The sequence below is a fragment of the Eleutherodactylus coqui genome, chromosome 8 (genome assembly GCF_035609145.1).
Source record: "Eleutherodactylus coqui strain aEleCoq1 chromosome 8, aEleCoq1.hap1, whole genome shotgun sequence".
In the NCBI taxonomy this organism is placed as follows: Eukaryota; Metazoa; Chordata; class Amphibia; order Anura; family Eleutherodactylidae; genus Eleutherodactylus; species Eleutherodactylus coqui.
Window position 1 is genome coordinate 193,581,415 of NC_089844.1, and position 13,650 is coordinate 193,595,064.

General features: G+C 44.2%; 1 protein-coding gene across 1 annotated transcript; it reads left to right on the forward strand.

Annotated features, from left to right (window-relative positions):
- The first annotated feature begins 3,935 nt into the window (after positions 1–3,935).
- On the forward strand, positions 3,936–13,251 carry LOC136577299 (uncharacterized). Its single transcript, XM_066577158.1, has 2 exons — positions 3,936–4,288; positions 10,696–13,251. The coding sequence occupies exons 1-2, from the start codon at positions 4,274–4,276 to the stop codon at positions 12,604–12,606; spliced, it is 1,926 nt and encodes a 641-aa protein (XP_066433255.1). The 5' UTR covers positions 3,936–4,273; the 3' UTR covers positions 12,607–13,251.
- The last annotated feature ends 399 nt before the right edge of the window (positions 13,252–13,650 follow it).

Sequence of the window (13,650 nt, forward strand, 5' to 3'; positions counted from 1 at the left end):
GCGATACCTAAACAATACGTAGGCTACACCCGCGGATGGAAGCATCGTTCTCTATCACCATCAAAAACGGGGACCTTTTAGCTTTTATCAATCTGTGTATAATATTCATCCTCCTCCTCCTGCTCCTCCTCCTGAAACCTCACGTAATCACGCACGAACGAGCCATGTTTCTTAGGCCCACAACGCTCAGTCATATAACTTTTGTAAACAATGTTTATACGTTTCAATTCTCAATTCAATAAAGCGTTGAAACTTGCACCTGAACCAATTTTTATTTTAACTGGGCTGCCTACAGGCCTAGTTACAAATTAAGCCACATTAACCAAAGCGATTGGGCATGGGCAATTTTTCTGAAGTACATTTGTACTGTTGGTACACCAATTTTTTGGGGCCCTCGCCTACATTGTAATCCTAGTAATTTTTAGCCCACCTGCATTAAAGCTGACGTTACCTCAGCTGTGCTGGGCACTGCAATGGGACATATTTATGTACCGCCTGTGGCTTCCTGTGACCCACCCATGCTGTCGGTCCACACGGAGTTGTAACTGCATGTGTCCACTTCTAAAGAAACCCAGTCTGACTGGGCCATGCAGTGTGGGCCGAAGCCCACCTGCATTTAATCAAACGTTACCTCAGCTGTGCTGGGCACTGCAGTGGGACATATTTATGTACCGCCGGTGGCTTCCTGGGACCCACCCATGCTGTCGGTCCACACGGAGTTGTAACTCCATGTGTCCACTTCTAAAGAACCCCAGTCTGACTGGGGCATGCAGTGTGGGCCGAAGCCCACCTGCATTAAACATGACGTTACCTCAGCTGTGATGGGCAATGCAATGGGATTTATTTATGTACAGCCGGTGGGTTCCAGGGAGCCACCCATGCTGTGGGTGCACACAGAATTCCCATTGTGGAGTTGTACCTGCCTGTGACTATTTATAAAAAACCCCGGTCTGACTGGGGCATGCAGATACCTTGACAGAATGAAAAGTGTGTGGCACATGGGTTCCCCATTGCTATGTCCATGTGTGCAGCTCCTGATGGAGGTGGCACAGGATTGGATTTCTCATTGCTTCTGTACAGCAATATGGGCTCTCGCCCCGCCCCTTTTAAAGAGGGTCGCTGCCTGGCCGTGCCAACCCTCTGCAGTGTGTACCTGCGATTCCTCCTCATGGCAGACGCACTTATAAATAGACATGAGGGTGGTGTGTCTATGAGGCCAGCGTGTGGCATGAGGGCAGCTGAAGGCTGCGCAGGGACACTTTGGTGTGCGCTGTGGACACTGGGTCGTGCGGGGGGGTTGAGCAGCATGTAACCCAGGAGAAGTGGCAGCGGAGTGTCATGCAGGCAGTGATTGTGCTTTGTTGGAGGTAGTGTGGTGCTTAGCTAAGGTATGCATTTCTAATGAGGGCTTTTCAGAAGTAAAAATTGTTGGGAGGGGGGGGCACTCTTGCCATATTGTGGCTTAATAGTAGGACCTGGGTACTTGAGATGCAGCCCAACATGTAGCCCCTCGCCTGCCCTATCCGTTGCTGTGTCGTTCCCATCACTTTCTTGAATTGCCCAGATTTTCACAAATGAAAACCTTAGCGAGCATCGGCGATACACAAAAATGCTCGAGTCGCCCATTGACTTCAATGGGGTTCGTTACTCGAAACGAACCCTCGAGCATCGCGAAAATTTCGTCTCGAGTAACGAGCACCCGAGCATTTTGGTGCTCGCTCATCTCTAATCATTAACTACTTTTTTTCATTGGGATACTGATGGAGCTCTGTTCGCCATGCAGATATCACTTTCCAATGCACCTCAAAGAAGCCAAGGATGCTGGGCTGAACATTATAAAAGAGACTGGCAGACAGTTAATGTGTTATTTTGATGGATTGGACTTTCCCGGATGAGCTGACTACTGACAACATCTGCATGGAGTTTTTGCGTAAATTGTTGGAACCCACATAGACATTGATGCAGATGTTGCTCTTGGTCAGCTTAGAATCTCAGACCCACATTGGAGGAGGAATCGTATGGCTTTTAGACAGTTTTGTGGACAAGAGCGTATATCGGTCGGGTTTTCACGCTGGCCGATATACGCTTCCATCTAAGCAGTTCTCCCCTTCTCCCCTTTCCTCCCCCTCACCGACTCTCTGCCTCTCTCCTCCACTCCGGCGTTTGCAATGGGAGGGAAAGGGGCAAGGCGGAGCTAAACTTCACTCTGCCTCGCCCACTCCCATTGCTGGCTATAGGCAAGGAGTGGGAGCTTAGCTCCTCCCACATTCCGCCCACTCCCATTGCAAACCACTCAGAAGGGAGGAGAGAGACAGAGAGTCGGTGAGTGGGAGGGAAGGGAGGAACTGCATAGATGGAAGCGCATATTGGCCGATATACGCTTGTGTAAATAAGCCCTTTAGGGTATTGATGAAGTTCAAACTAATTTAAATGGAACAGAAATTTGCTTAACTGGCTGAAACAACCTTTTCAAAAGTTTGCTCTTCTTTTTTTGCTATATTTGTGTATTATAAAGTTTCTTATCTTCACCTATTATATTTATTTATGGGAAACAAACAAGATCTTCTCTTTAATTGTAATGAATTTCATTAGCTACATTATGTTTAATAAGTTTTTATTAAAACTTTTGCGTAGTTTTACACATTAAAAAAAAACCACACAACATGCAGGTCTCACAGTACCGCAATAATAGCTTATAGATTAGAAAAAATAAAGGATATTGAATCCAATAATACAACAATAGTTTCTGCTGTATATCTTTGCGGTACATCCAATATAAATTATACATGCACAATAAAACACTGTAAACTCAGGCCCATGGGCCTACCAATTTCTTGTGCTCATAGAATAATGCAATTTTCAAACACCTGCAGCTATATAGAGTGGGAAAAAATTCTGAACTGTCAGAAGCTAGTGACCAGTCCCAGGAAAACCAGGTTGGGAGCCCCCTCTTGAGAGATGTGGCTGTGTTCCCCTTTTATCCTCACACTAATATTGCTGCTCTGTGGAGTGGTGGAAGTTGGGGTTGGTAGTCCTAAGCTGGGCATGGTCGGCATGGCAGGTGAGAGCTGGCAGTCATTTCCAGGGAGACCAGGGTGAGAGCCCCCTCTTGGAGGATGTGCAGCGGCTCCATCATTTGCCACCACAGTCATACCTGGTCTCTCCTGCCTCCTGCTTTTAGGGGTTTGTTCCTCTCTCCCATGCATGATGGCTGCCACCTGCCAGGTGGGGCTAGGTGACAGGGAGCTGGGGGAACCACCACTGGAGCCTGCTTGCTGGTTAGGCTGCAGGGAGCAGCTGAAGAGGGCTCTGGTTCGCTGAGCGCTGCTCCGTTGCTGTAATGTTTACCAGCAGCACATCCTCCCGCATGGTGCCGCTACCATTTTCCTCCTGTCACTGGTCTGGATCAGACCGCTGCCTTCCAAGGAGAAAATGATCCATTGTGCGGCCAGTGGAGGTACCAGGTTGCGCTCCCGGGCACTGCTGGGATCGGGCTTTCTGCTGCTGCCTATGATGTGCTGGTAGGTGGTAGATGAAGCGGTCTAGTGGGCTGAGAGTGCCCCTGGGAGCTCTTGAGAGCCTGTGCCCTCACTCCGCCATGGCCAGACCACGCCCCTCTCCATTAGCTATATTAAAGGGATGTTCCAGGCCTTTATGATTGAGGACCTTTCCTTAGGATAGGTGATTATTGCAAGATCAGTGGACGTGTAACTCTCAATATCGTCTTCCTGAGTGTGATGTCATGTTCATCAGTCACATGGTTTTTCTGCAAATCATTCCCATACATGTGTATGGGACTGTGCTCCAAGGCAGAACTGCTACACAATGTACAGTGCTGTGACACGTATGGGATACGATTGAACTGGATGATTGTGTAATCAAATAACTAGTTGCCGTATGAGTTAACCAGAACTTCAATGAACTAATGACCTGTCTGAATATTCTGCTCAATGCAGAATATTATCGACATATATGGTAAGACAGCAAGAATGACTCATAATATAACACAGATGTGATAACTTCATGGACAAAATATTCAATATATTGTGTTGCCAATCATCTACTACGCATGTCTAGAACCTGAATAGCCATATTAGAATGACGTATATACCCATAACTGCGCAGAAGCAGATATGCCACGTAGTGTAAGAACGGCATAAATAGCAGTGATCTTCAGGGAAGAGTCGGGACTCATCTTGTGGCCGTTAGACGTACCGGCGTACTCCCGGATCCTCTTGACAATCGTACCTGGAGATCCCCCGATTGCGGAGTGATGCTACAATATCCGGTGACGTATTGATGCTTAACTTTGTTACCCATGTGATCTCAATGCCTATATGTTAATTAACTATTTTACTTACATATACTAAAGAGTAAATAAACTTGTGTTTTATATTTGTCTTACCTCAGACTGTGTGCTTAACGGGTATGTTAATGAGGTTAAAAAATTGCCAAAATCTTGAGCAGGTAAGACATAAATTGGCGTAGTCTGGCAGGATATTGTTGTCTTTGGTAAGGTTATATTACTGTATAATTTGGTATTGTGACAGTGCTTCTCAGTGCACGGGGGGGTTGCTGTCGCCATATTAGATTTTTGGCCCATTGCCAAGGGGTTCAAATGGTTATAACTTTGCTTTGATAGGTGATAGAGTAATAATAGTAAATACAAATTGATAGTTGCAGTAAGTAGTCCTTGTTGAACCCATTGGCATACTGCCAAAATATTATAAGTTCTGTAACTTTGAAGCAGGACTTGGGAGATTGGTGCCAGTTTGCACGGTGGTGTCTAGCAGTAAAGGGGACCACTGTGCAAAATTTCACCAATTGGCACGTTGCCAAAATTTTCAGAGTTCTGTAACTTTGAGGCAGGACTCGGGAAATCGGTGCCAGTTTGCAGGGTGGTGCCTCGCCGTAAAGGGGACCTCTGTGCAAAGTTTCACCAGATTGGCACGTTGCCAAAATTTTGTAAAGGGGAACTCTGTGCAGAGTTTCACCAAATTGGCACGTTGCCAAAATTTTCGGAGTTCTGTAACTTTGAGGCAGGACTCGGGAAATCGGTGCCAGTTTGCAGGGTGGTGCCTCGCCGTAAAGGGGACCTCTGTGCAAAGTTTCACCAAATTGGCACGTTGCCAAAATTTTGTAAAGGGGAACTCTGTGCAGAGTTTCACCAAATTGGCACGTTGCCAAAACTTTCGGAGTTCTGTAACTTTGAGACAGGACTTGGGAAATTGGTGCCAATTTGCAGGGTGGTTTCTCGCAGTAAAGGGGACCTCTGTGCAAAGTTTCACCAATTGGCAAGTTGCCAAAATTTTGTGAGTTCTGTAAGGGGGAACTCTGCGCAAAAAGTTTCACCAATTGGCATTTTGCCAATAAGACAACAATATGTTTAGAAAAAGAACCAAGAAAGATAAAACTAAAATCGTTCAGAAAATAGACATCCCCGGCTGGTCCGAGGGTCCCTATGATATATTAGCTCAGGAGTTGATGCATAGTGGGCTTGCAGAATCATGGGATAGTAAGCTAAAAGATTCAGAGCCCCTCGATGTCGTTAAGGTACTCGAGGAGACCCCTGCCAAGGCAGGTGACGCAGTTCAGTTGGGTAGGAGAAATTGGGTATTGGCCTCAGCCTATAGGAATATCCATAAGAAGAAGTCCCAACTAATAAGAAAACTTAATCAGACGGAACAAAAGTTAGTAGAATCTGAAGGAAAGAGAGTGGTGTTGGAATGTAACCAAAGGCTGATAAAGGAAAAAATAGAACATTACCAGAATATTGCAGAAAAGGCTGTTGTAAAAGTTGCTCAGAATAAATATAAGGGGCGTAAAGGTAAAGTTGATAAGCGAAAGGTATCGAAAGTTATAGCTTCTGCTTCTGTGAACTGGGACCCAGATAAGTGGGATGGAGACTTATGGGATTCCTCATCTTCTTCGGGGGAGGAGGACTGGCATAAGGGGGATTGGGAAGACCCACCCAATCCAATAATTGATCCACCTGCTTTAAAACGTGCCCAGCCCATTAGCAGAAGGAAGGAAACTACTGAATATGGACCCGATACCCAGCCTATCGTAGGTCATGATGGGCAAAGGTTGCCCAGGTATGACGATCAGGGAAACTATATGTACGATGCCGATGGGAGACTGTTGGTGCAAGAAGAATTGGTGCCACATAGGCGCACCAGGCTTACCCTAGAGGATTTTTCTCAGTCAGAAGTTGATGATATACTGAGTAGATTTAGGCAAAGGCCTGGGGAATCTGACATACCATGGTTGGTCCGTCTATTTGAGCACGGGGCGACTGGGGTAATGTTGGATCCAAAAGATGCAATGAGATTTGTTACTCTAACTAGAGATCCAGTAATCAGTAGAAATTTTAGAGAATATTTTCCTAATCATCAAGGAGAAAGTGCTATTTCCCTGTTTAATATAGTAACCAATGGGTTTCTTAATAAATTCCCAACAGAGGCAGACATTCCAATCAATGACAAACCTTGGTACACTATCAGGGATGGCATTGAAAGGTTGAAGGAGGAAGCTATGAGGGTCTCATTAATTATCATCGAGCATATGGAAGATTATTTGGAGACTCGGCTGACAGCAGGAGTTAGAAATCGTTTAATTAAGACTGCACCTTCGGCTTATAAAGCCGTGATGATGACCCTACTTCTATCCATGACTAATGAGCCAATGTCTGCGGTCGTGGCTAGAATGCGGGAATTGCAAGATATGGGAAACTGGGATAGAGAGGAAAAGCGAACAGATCGTGATAGGTCTAGGAATCCTAGTTCCCAGGGGACTGGTGATTCAGGAGTGCCAAGGGTATCTCGTAGAGATATGTTTCAGGCTCTCCTGAAAGCTGGAGTCTCCAAGGACGCCATTGATGGAAAAGATACAGGTGATTTGTGGCGTCTTTATAAACAGAAGGTATTATCCAACAAAAAGGTGGATAAAAGGGAAGATTCAGTGGCCCCAAAAGCTTCTAAAAAGAGAGAGAAGCAGGTCACTAATTTAGAACCTAAGAAATTAGAATGGGAGGATTTTCAAAAGATCTATCCATGGAAGGAGATGGCTGCAATGGTAGCTACCCAAGTGCAGGACCATTTGAAGCCATCTGCTCCGCTCCTGGAGGAATCAGATTCTGATTCCGCATAGGTAGCAAGCCAAGCCCCTGTTTGGGTTAGGCGGGATGACAGACCCTATGTCCCGCTAGCCATACATTGGAAAGGGGGTAATGTCCAAAGGGTCCCAGCTTTAGTAGATACAGGGGCGGAGGCTACTCTGATTTATGGAAATCCCAAAAAGTTTAAAGGTCCAAAAGTTAATATTTCAGGATTGGGAGGAAAAGTTACCGAAGGAGTACAGACACAGGTAACTTTGAAATTGGGCAATTTGCCCTTACGTAAATACACGGTGTTAGTAGTACCTATTCCGGAATATATCATTGGCATAGATATTCTGAAAGGATTGACACTACACCTCGAAGATGGTAAGTTTGCCTTTGGCGTAAGGAAAATAGGGATAAAAGCTTGTCCAGTTACGGTGGGAAAGGTCAAAATGCCACCCGTACACATCCCTCCTGCAGGAAAACTGGTTGCTATGAAGCAATACAGAATTCCTGGAGGTCACAAGGAAATAGGAGAAACCATTAAGGATTTGGTCGATGCTGGGGTTGTGAGGCCTGCAACCACAGCATGGAACAATCCGGTATGGCCTGTGAAGAAAAGTGATGGGTCTTGGAGGATGACTGTCGATTACAGGGAGTTGAATAAACAAACACCTCCCTTGACGGCAGCTGTCCCAGACACCATTACAATTGTGGAGCAGATTCAAAGTCACAGTGGACAATGGTACGCTGTGATTGATATCGCACAAGCGTTCTTCACAATTCCAATAGAAGAAAAGGCACAAGATCAGTTTGCCTTTACGTGGCAAGGACGTCAATATACGTTCACTCGATTGCCACAAGGTTGGATACATAGTCCAACCATCTGTCACCGGACGGTGGCAGAACATTTGGATGAGTTTGATTTACCATCAGAAATGCAGTTTTCACATTATATCGATGATATAATGATTCAGGGACCGGATGAACAATCTGTAAAGAAACAATTGGACAGACTGTTACATCATTTGCGGGAAAAAGGATGGGAAATAAATGATAGCAAGGTGCAGGGCCCCTCTCAGACGGTGAAATTCTTAGGAATTCAATGGAATAAGGGCCATAGGGAGATTCTCCCTAAGGCAAGGCAGAAAATCTTAAATTTTCCCACTCCGAAAGACAAGAAGGAAACACAATCCTACATAGGATTGTTTGGATTCTGGAGACAACACATTCCGCATCTGGGGCAGCTTCTTGCTCCTCTTTACAAGGTGACTCGCAAGAAGTACGAGTTCACGTGGGGAGAAGAGCAACAGGTTGCATTTGAGGCAGTAAAAGAAGCCATACAACAGGCTGTAGATTTATGGCCTTTACAAGATGGTGAGATAGAACTTCATGTATCAGTTCAGCATATGTATGCAAACTGGTCATTGTGGCAGAAGCAAGGGGGCAAAAGAGTGCCACTAGGCTTCTGGAATCGGAAATTACCAGATGCAGGAGAAAAATACACTCCACTGGAGCAACAGCTGTTGGCATGTTATTGGGCCCTGGTGGATACTGAACAATTGACGACAGGACACATAGTCCTTCTAAGGCCGCAAATACCCATCATGAGTTGGGTATTATCTAATCCAAAGTCCAATCGGATAGGACATGCCCAGGAGCAGAGTATCATTAAGTGGAAATGGTACATCTCGGAAAGAGCGAAAAAAGGTGAAGGAGGGATAGCTGCCCTGCATGAAAAGATAGCTGATATCCCTCCAGATGGTCAGGTTACACCAGTAGCGCAAATGGAGGAATCCCCAGTAAAGTGGGGAATACCTTACTCTGAGTTGACAGACTCCCAAAAAGAGCATGCTTGGTTCACGGATGGTTCGGCCAAGTATATCAGTGGAAGACGTAGATGGAAAAGTGTAGCCTTTAATCCAAAATTAGACAAGACGTTGGTCATGGAAGGAGAAGGTAAGAGTAGTCAATATGCAGAACTTTGTGCAGTATTCTTAGCTCTGAAGCAGGAACAAGGGCAAGAATGTCATTTGTATACGGACTCATGGTCAGTTGCCAATGGTTTGGCCACTTGGATCATGGGATGGAAGAAGAACGACTGGAACATTCATGGTAAGGAATTGTGGGGGAAAGAGCTTTGGCAAGACATAGAGGAATTCATTAGGAGTACCAAAAGTACAGTGTTTCATGTTGATGCTCATGTCCCTCTTGACTCATTGGAACGTTTATTTAATTCTCAAGCAGATGCGGCAGCATCGATCTCTGTTGCCGCCCAAGAACCTGACAAGGAAAAGGAAGCATGGCTTCAAGGTACAGCTGTTTGGGCTCACCAAAAAAGTGGACACTTGGGAGAGAAGGCCACTTACAGGTGGGCACAAGAAAGAGGTATCCCATTGACGGTGGACATGATCAAACAAGTAATCGCGCAATGTCCAGTATGTCAACATGTGCAAAAACGAGAAGTGCCTCATACAGTAATGGGACACATAGGGAGAGGCCAGTTGCCAGCGCAGATTTGGCAGATGGATTTTGTAGGGCCCCTCCCTGAGAGCAGAGGATGTAAGTATATTTGTACAGCAGTAGATACATTCTCAGGTCTAATGGTGGGATTCCCGTGTAAAACAGCAACACAATGGAGTACTTTACGTACTCTGGAAGTTATTACCCAGTATTATGGGACTCCCCTGCAGATCCAGACAGACAATGGTTCACATTTTACCGGAAATCAGGTAAAAGAGTATGCCAGTAAAAACAACATAGAATGGGTATATCATATGCCCTACTATCCACAGGCCGCGGGCCTGGTGGAACGAATGAATGGGTTATTAAAATCTACCCTGAAGAAGCTCACTGAGACCGACAAATATGGTCAATGGAGAGATAATCTGACTGCTGCTTTACAGATTATCAACAACAGGCCCATCACTGATTCTATGACACCCTTAATGCGCATGCTAACACCCAATCTCAGTATAGATGTAGCTAAGGTAGAGACAATCTTATACTGGAAAATTAATCCAGATGCGCAGGCACCTTATAGAGCCACTCCTGCCGCTGCAGGGTTGGATCTATACGCTCTTGATACGGTGGTGATAGCCCCGGGAAAGGTGAGTACTATTCCCACAGGGATAGGATGCAAGATCCCGGAGAATCACTTCGGGCAGATAGCCACTAGATCAAGTTTTGCTCTGAGAAGTGCAGTAGTCCTAGGGGGAGTCATAGATGCAGATTATCAGGGGGAAATTAAAGTAATCATGATAAATTTAGGAACAGATCCTCTGATAATAGGGAAAAAGGAGCGCATGGCACAGCTGCTATTAATACCAGTGTATCTGACACAAGTGGAAGAAGGGGTGGCCCCCACTGAACTTACTGTAAGAGGAGATAAAGGTTTTGGCTCAACTAATGTTACTAATGTAGGGGCCAAAATATGGGTTCAGAATCACCAAGGACCGCCCTCCCCGGCAGAGGTTATTGCTGTGGGGAAAGATCGAACTTTGCTTATTATGCGACCCGGAGTAGAGAAATGGGAATATGTCCCACAAGAAAAGTGCTATTTGCGGGAATAATGCTTGTTTCCTTGCCTTCTCTAGAATCACATAATCATTTTTGGAATCCTTGGCGTCATGTGTTCGGTGTTCGCAGTAGGTGATGCGTGGACGCCAGGGATCCGCGTCAATGACACCGGAAGGAATGATTATTCGTGGGGCTGGAGGAATTCAACCCGAACCAGGAAGCAAGACAACTTCACTTGTGAAGCCAACCAGAAATGTTATATCGTGAATATTACCTTTGATGGGACTATCTGGAGTGGAAATCCATTATCGCATATAAGTTCGACCTACCGTCCTTCATATGCACTGCATAAGGCAACGGGACAAATAAACATTACGTCACTTGTGAAAGTGTCCTGCTGTCAGAGACCAAAAGAGTTGCCATATCTCAATTACTCCCTGGTGATACAATATGTTCAGAATTGTACAAATACGGGAGTGCAGTTTTCATTTCCCTTAAATGAGACAGAAGTAATTACGTGTGGGAATGCAACGGAGATCGAGAATCGGGCCATGTGGGGCCAGTTCCTGGTATTCGTGAACATTAATGCTTCTAAAATAGATCCTGGACATATAAAAAGGGGTCCATCCACCTGTCGCATGGTGGGACGAGATGCTCAAAAGACTGTTATACAAGCCTCCGTGCAGTTTCCACCCTCAAGGACTTGTCCTACCAAGCGTTCCCGTCGAGCTTGGTATGATACCTTACTCGGAGGCTACGGAGCGCTTTCTGGGACTATTAATGGTTTTGATATAGAGACTTTAGCTAATCGAATGCATAACGCGGGAAGTGGTATTAAAGATGTGCTCACTTTGCAGGCTAACTGGATGCCCACTATATGGCAGCCCTTTAGTATGCAAACGGATGTGGACACAATAATGCTTGATTTGCAAGATGCATCTAATAGGTTTTCATATGAAATAAATTCTAACATATCTAACTATGTTAATTGGTCAATATGTACCTTGCAGACCATTTATCAGCAACAACAAAAGAACACACTTCAAACTATGCTCATGACTGGCAATGAGCAAGTGTGGAGGACCGTGTTCAATCAGACTATAACTGAGACTGATTGGATACAGTTGGAGGCGCAGAAAATGGTTTGCAATGATATATTATGTAAAGGGACCATATTCATATACAATGTTACTAAAAAGAATGTGATGTGTAAGTTTGTAGTTCTCCCCTTACTTATAGGTGTTCCAGAAGATATGCATTTCTGGGTACCTAGATTTAACGGGATTTACATTGATGACCAAAATAGAACTCATGATTTATCATTGTGTGATGATACATTAGAAGGGACCATATGCAAGGTCCAATCGGCTGTTTATGAACCATGCTTATTACAAAATACGATCAATGTATGTGAATGGACTGTGCTGCCACTCACTTTTAAGATGATGGTTGAAATAGCCCCACAGGAGGTATGTTTGGCAAGTAATCATCCTGTTGTACCTGGGATGGTTGTCCCATTTTCAGGATGCTTGCGAAACGTATCTGCACTTGTTTGGGAAAATGAGACCTTTGTGTTATTACCCGAACAAGACAAGACAGTGGCTGTCAATTGGCAACCACTGCCTTTAAATGTGTCAAATTGGGATCTAAATTTGACCAAATTCAAAAAGTTGTTAGAAGACACAGAAGAAGTACAGCAACATATTAAATTGCTTAATAGATCTTTGGCAACGCATATTGTAAGTACTACTGTAATAGCTGGCAAAATTGTAAAGATGGGATCGGCTATTGCTGATGCCACGTCACACCATTGGTATGACATCTTTATGGGTTATTCATCATCTGCACAAACCACTCTTAATTGGCTAATACATCCTGTTTTGGTATTGGCCATAGTTGTAATACTTTTATCGCTATGGAATTGTTTCATGGCATATAAGGTATTCTGTAGAAAACCAAAAGTTTTAATGGTATCATACGGCAAATAGTGAATGATTAAGGACCGATTGTGACACGTATGGGATACGATTGAACTGGATGATTGTGTAATCAAATAACTAGTTGCCGTATGAGTTAACCAGAACTTCAATGAACTAATGACCTGTCTGAATATTCTGCTCAATGCAGAATATTATCGACATATATGGTAAGACAGCAAGAATGACTCATAATATAACACAGATGTGATAACTTCATGGACAAAATATTCAATATATTGTGTTGCCAATCATCTACTACGCATGTCTAGAACCTGAATAGCCATATTAGAATGACGTATATACCCATAACTGCGCAGAAGCAGATATGCCACGTAGTGTAAGAACGGCATAAATAGCAGTGATCTTCAGGGAAGAGTCGGGACTCATCTTGTGGCCGTTAGACGTACCGGCGTACTCCCGGATCCTCTTGACAATCGTACCTGGAGATCCCCCGATTGCGGAGTGATGCTACAATATCCGGTGACGTATTGATGCTTAACTTTGTTACCCATGTGATCTCAATGCCTATATGTTAATTAACTATTTTACTTACATATACTAAAGAGTAAATAAACTTGTGTTTTATATTTGTCTTACCTCAGACTGTGTGCTTAACGGGTATGTTAATGAGGTTAAAAAATTGCCAAAATCTTGAGCAGGTAAGACAAGTGCTGTACCTAGTAAACTATTAAGATATTGCAGCAATTGCTGGAGTATCACAGCCGCTTCATTCAGCTGATCACGAGGGTGTCAGGAGTCATACCCCACTGACATGATATTTTTTTATTGCGTTGTCTGGATTCTTTTTTCGTGCTGTGTCTACATCTTCTTCTGATTTATTCAAGAAAATCAATTTCTCTTCCAGATGGAAAATATTTTGAAAGCAGTTACATTTTAAGAAGACAGGGGGTTAAGCAAAACACCTTATAGTTAATTAATAAGAGGGGTAATAGAATAAGATTTTGATCTCCAACATTGATTAGTTGTCCTTGGAGACTGGTCCCTGAATTTTTCCTAGTTTTTGTGTATTCTGACTACTCTCAGAGTCTGCTA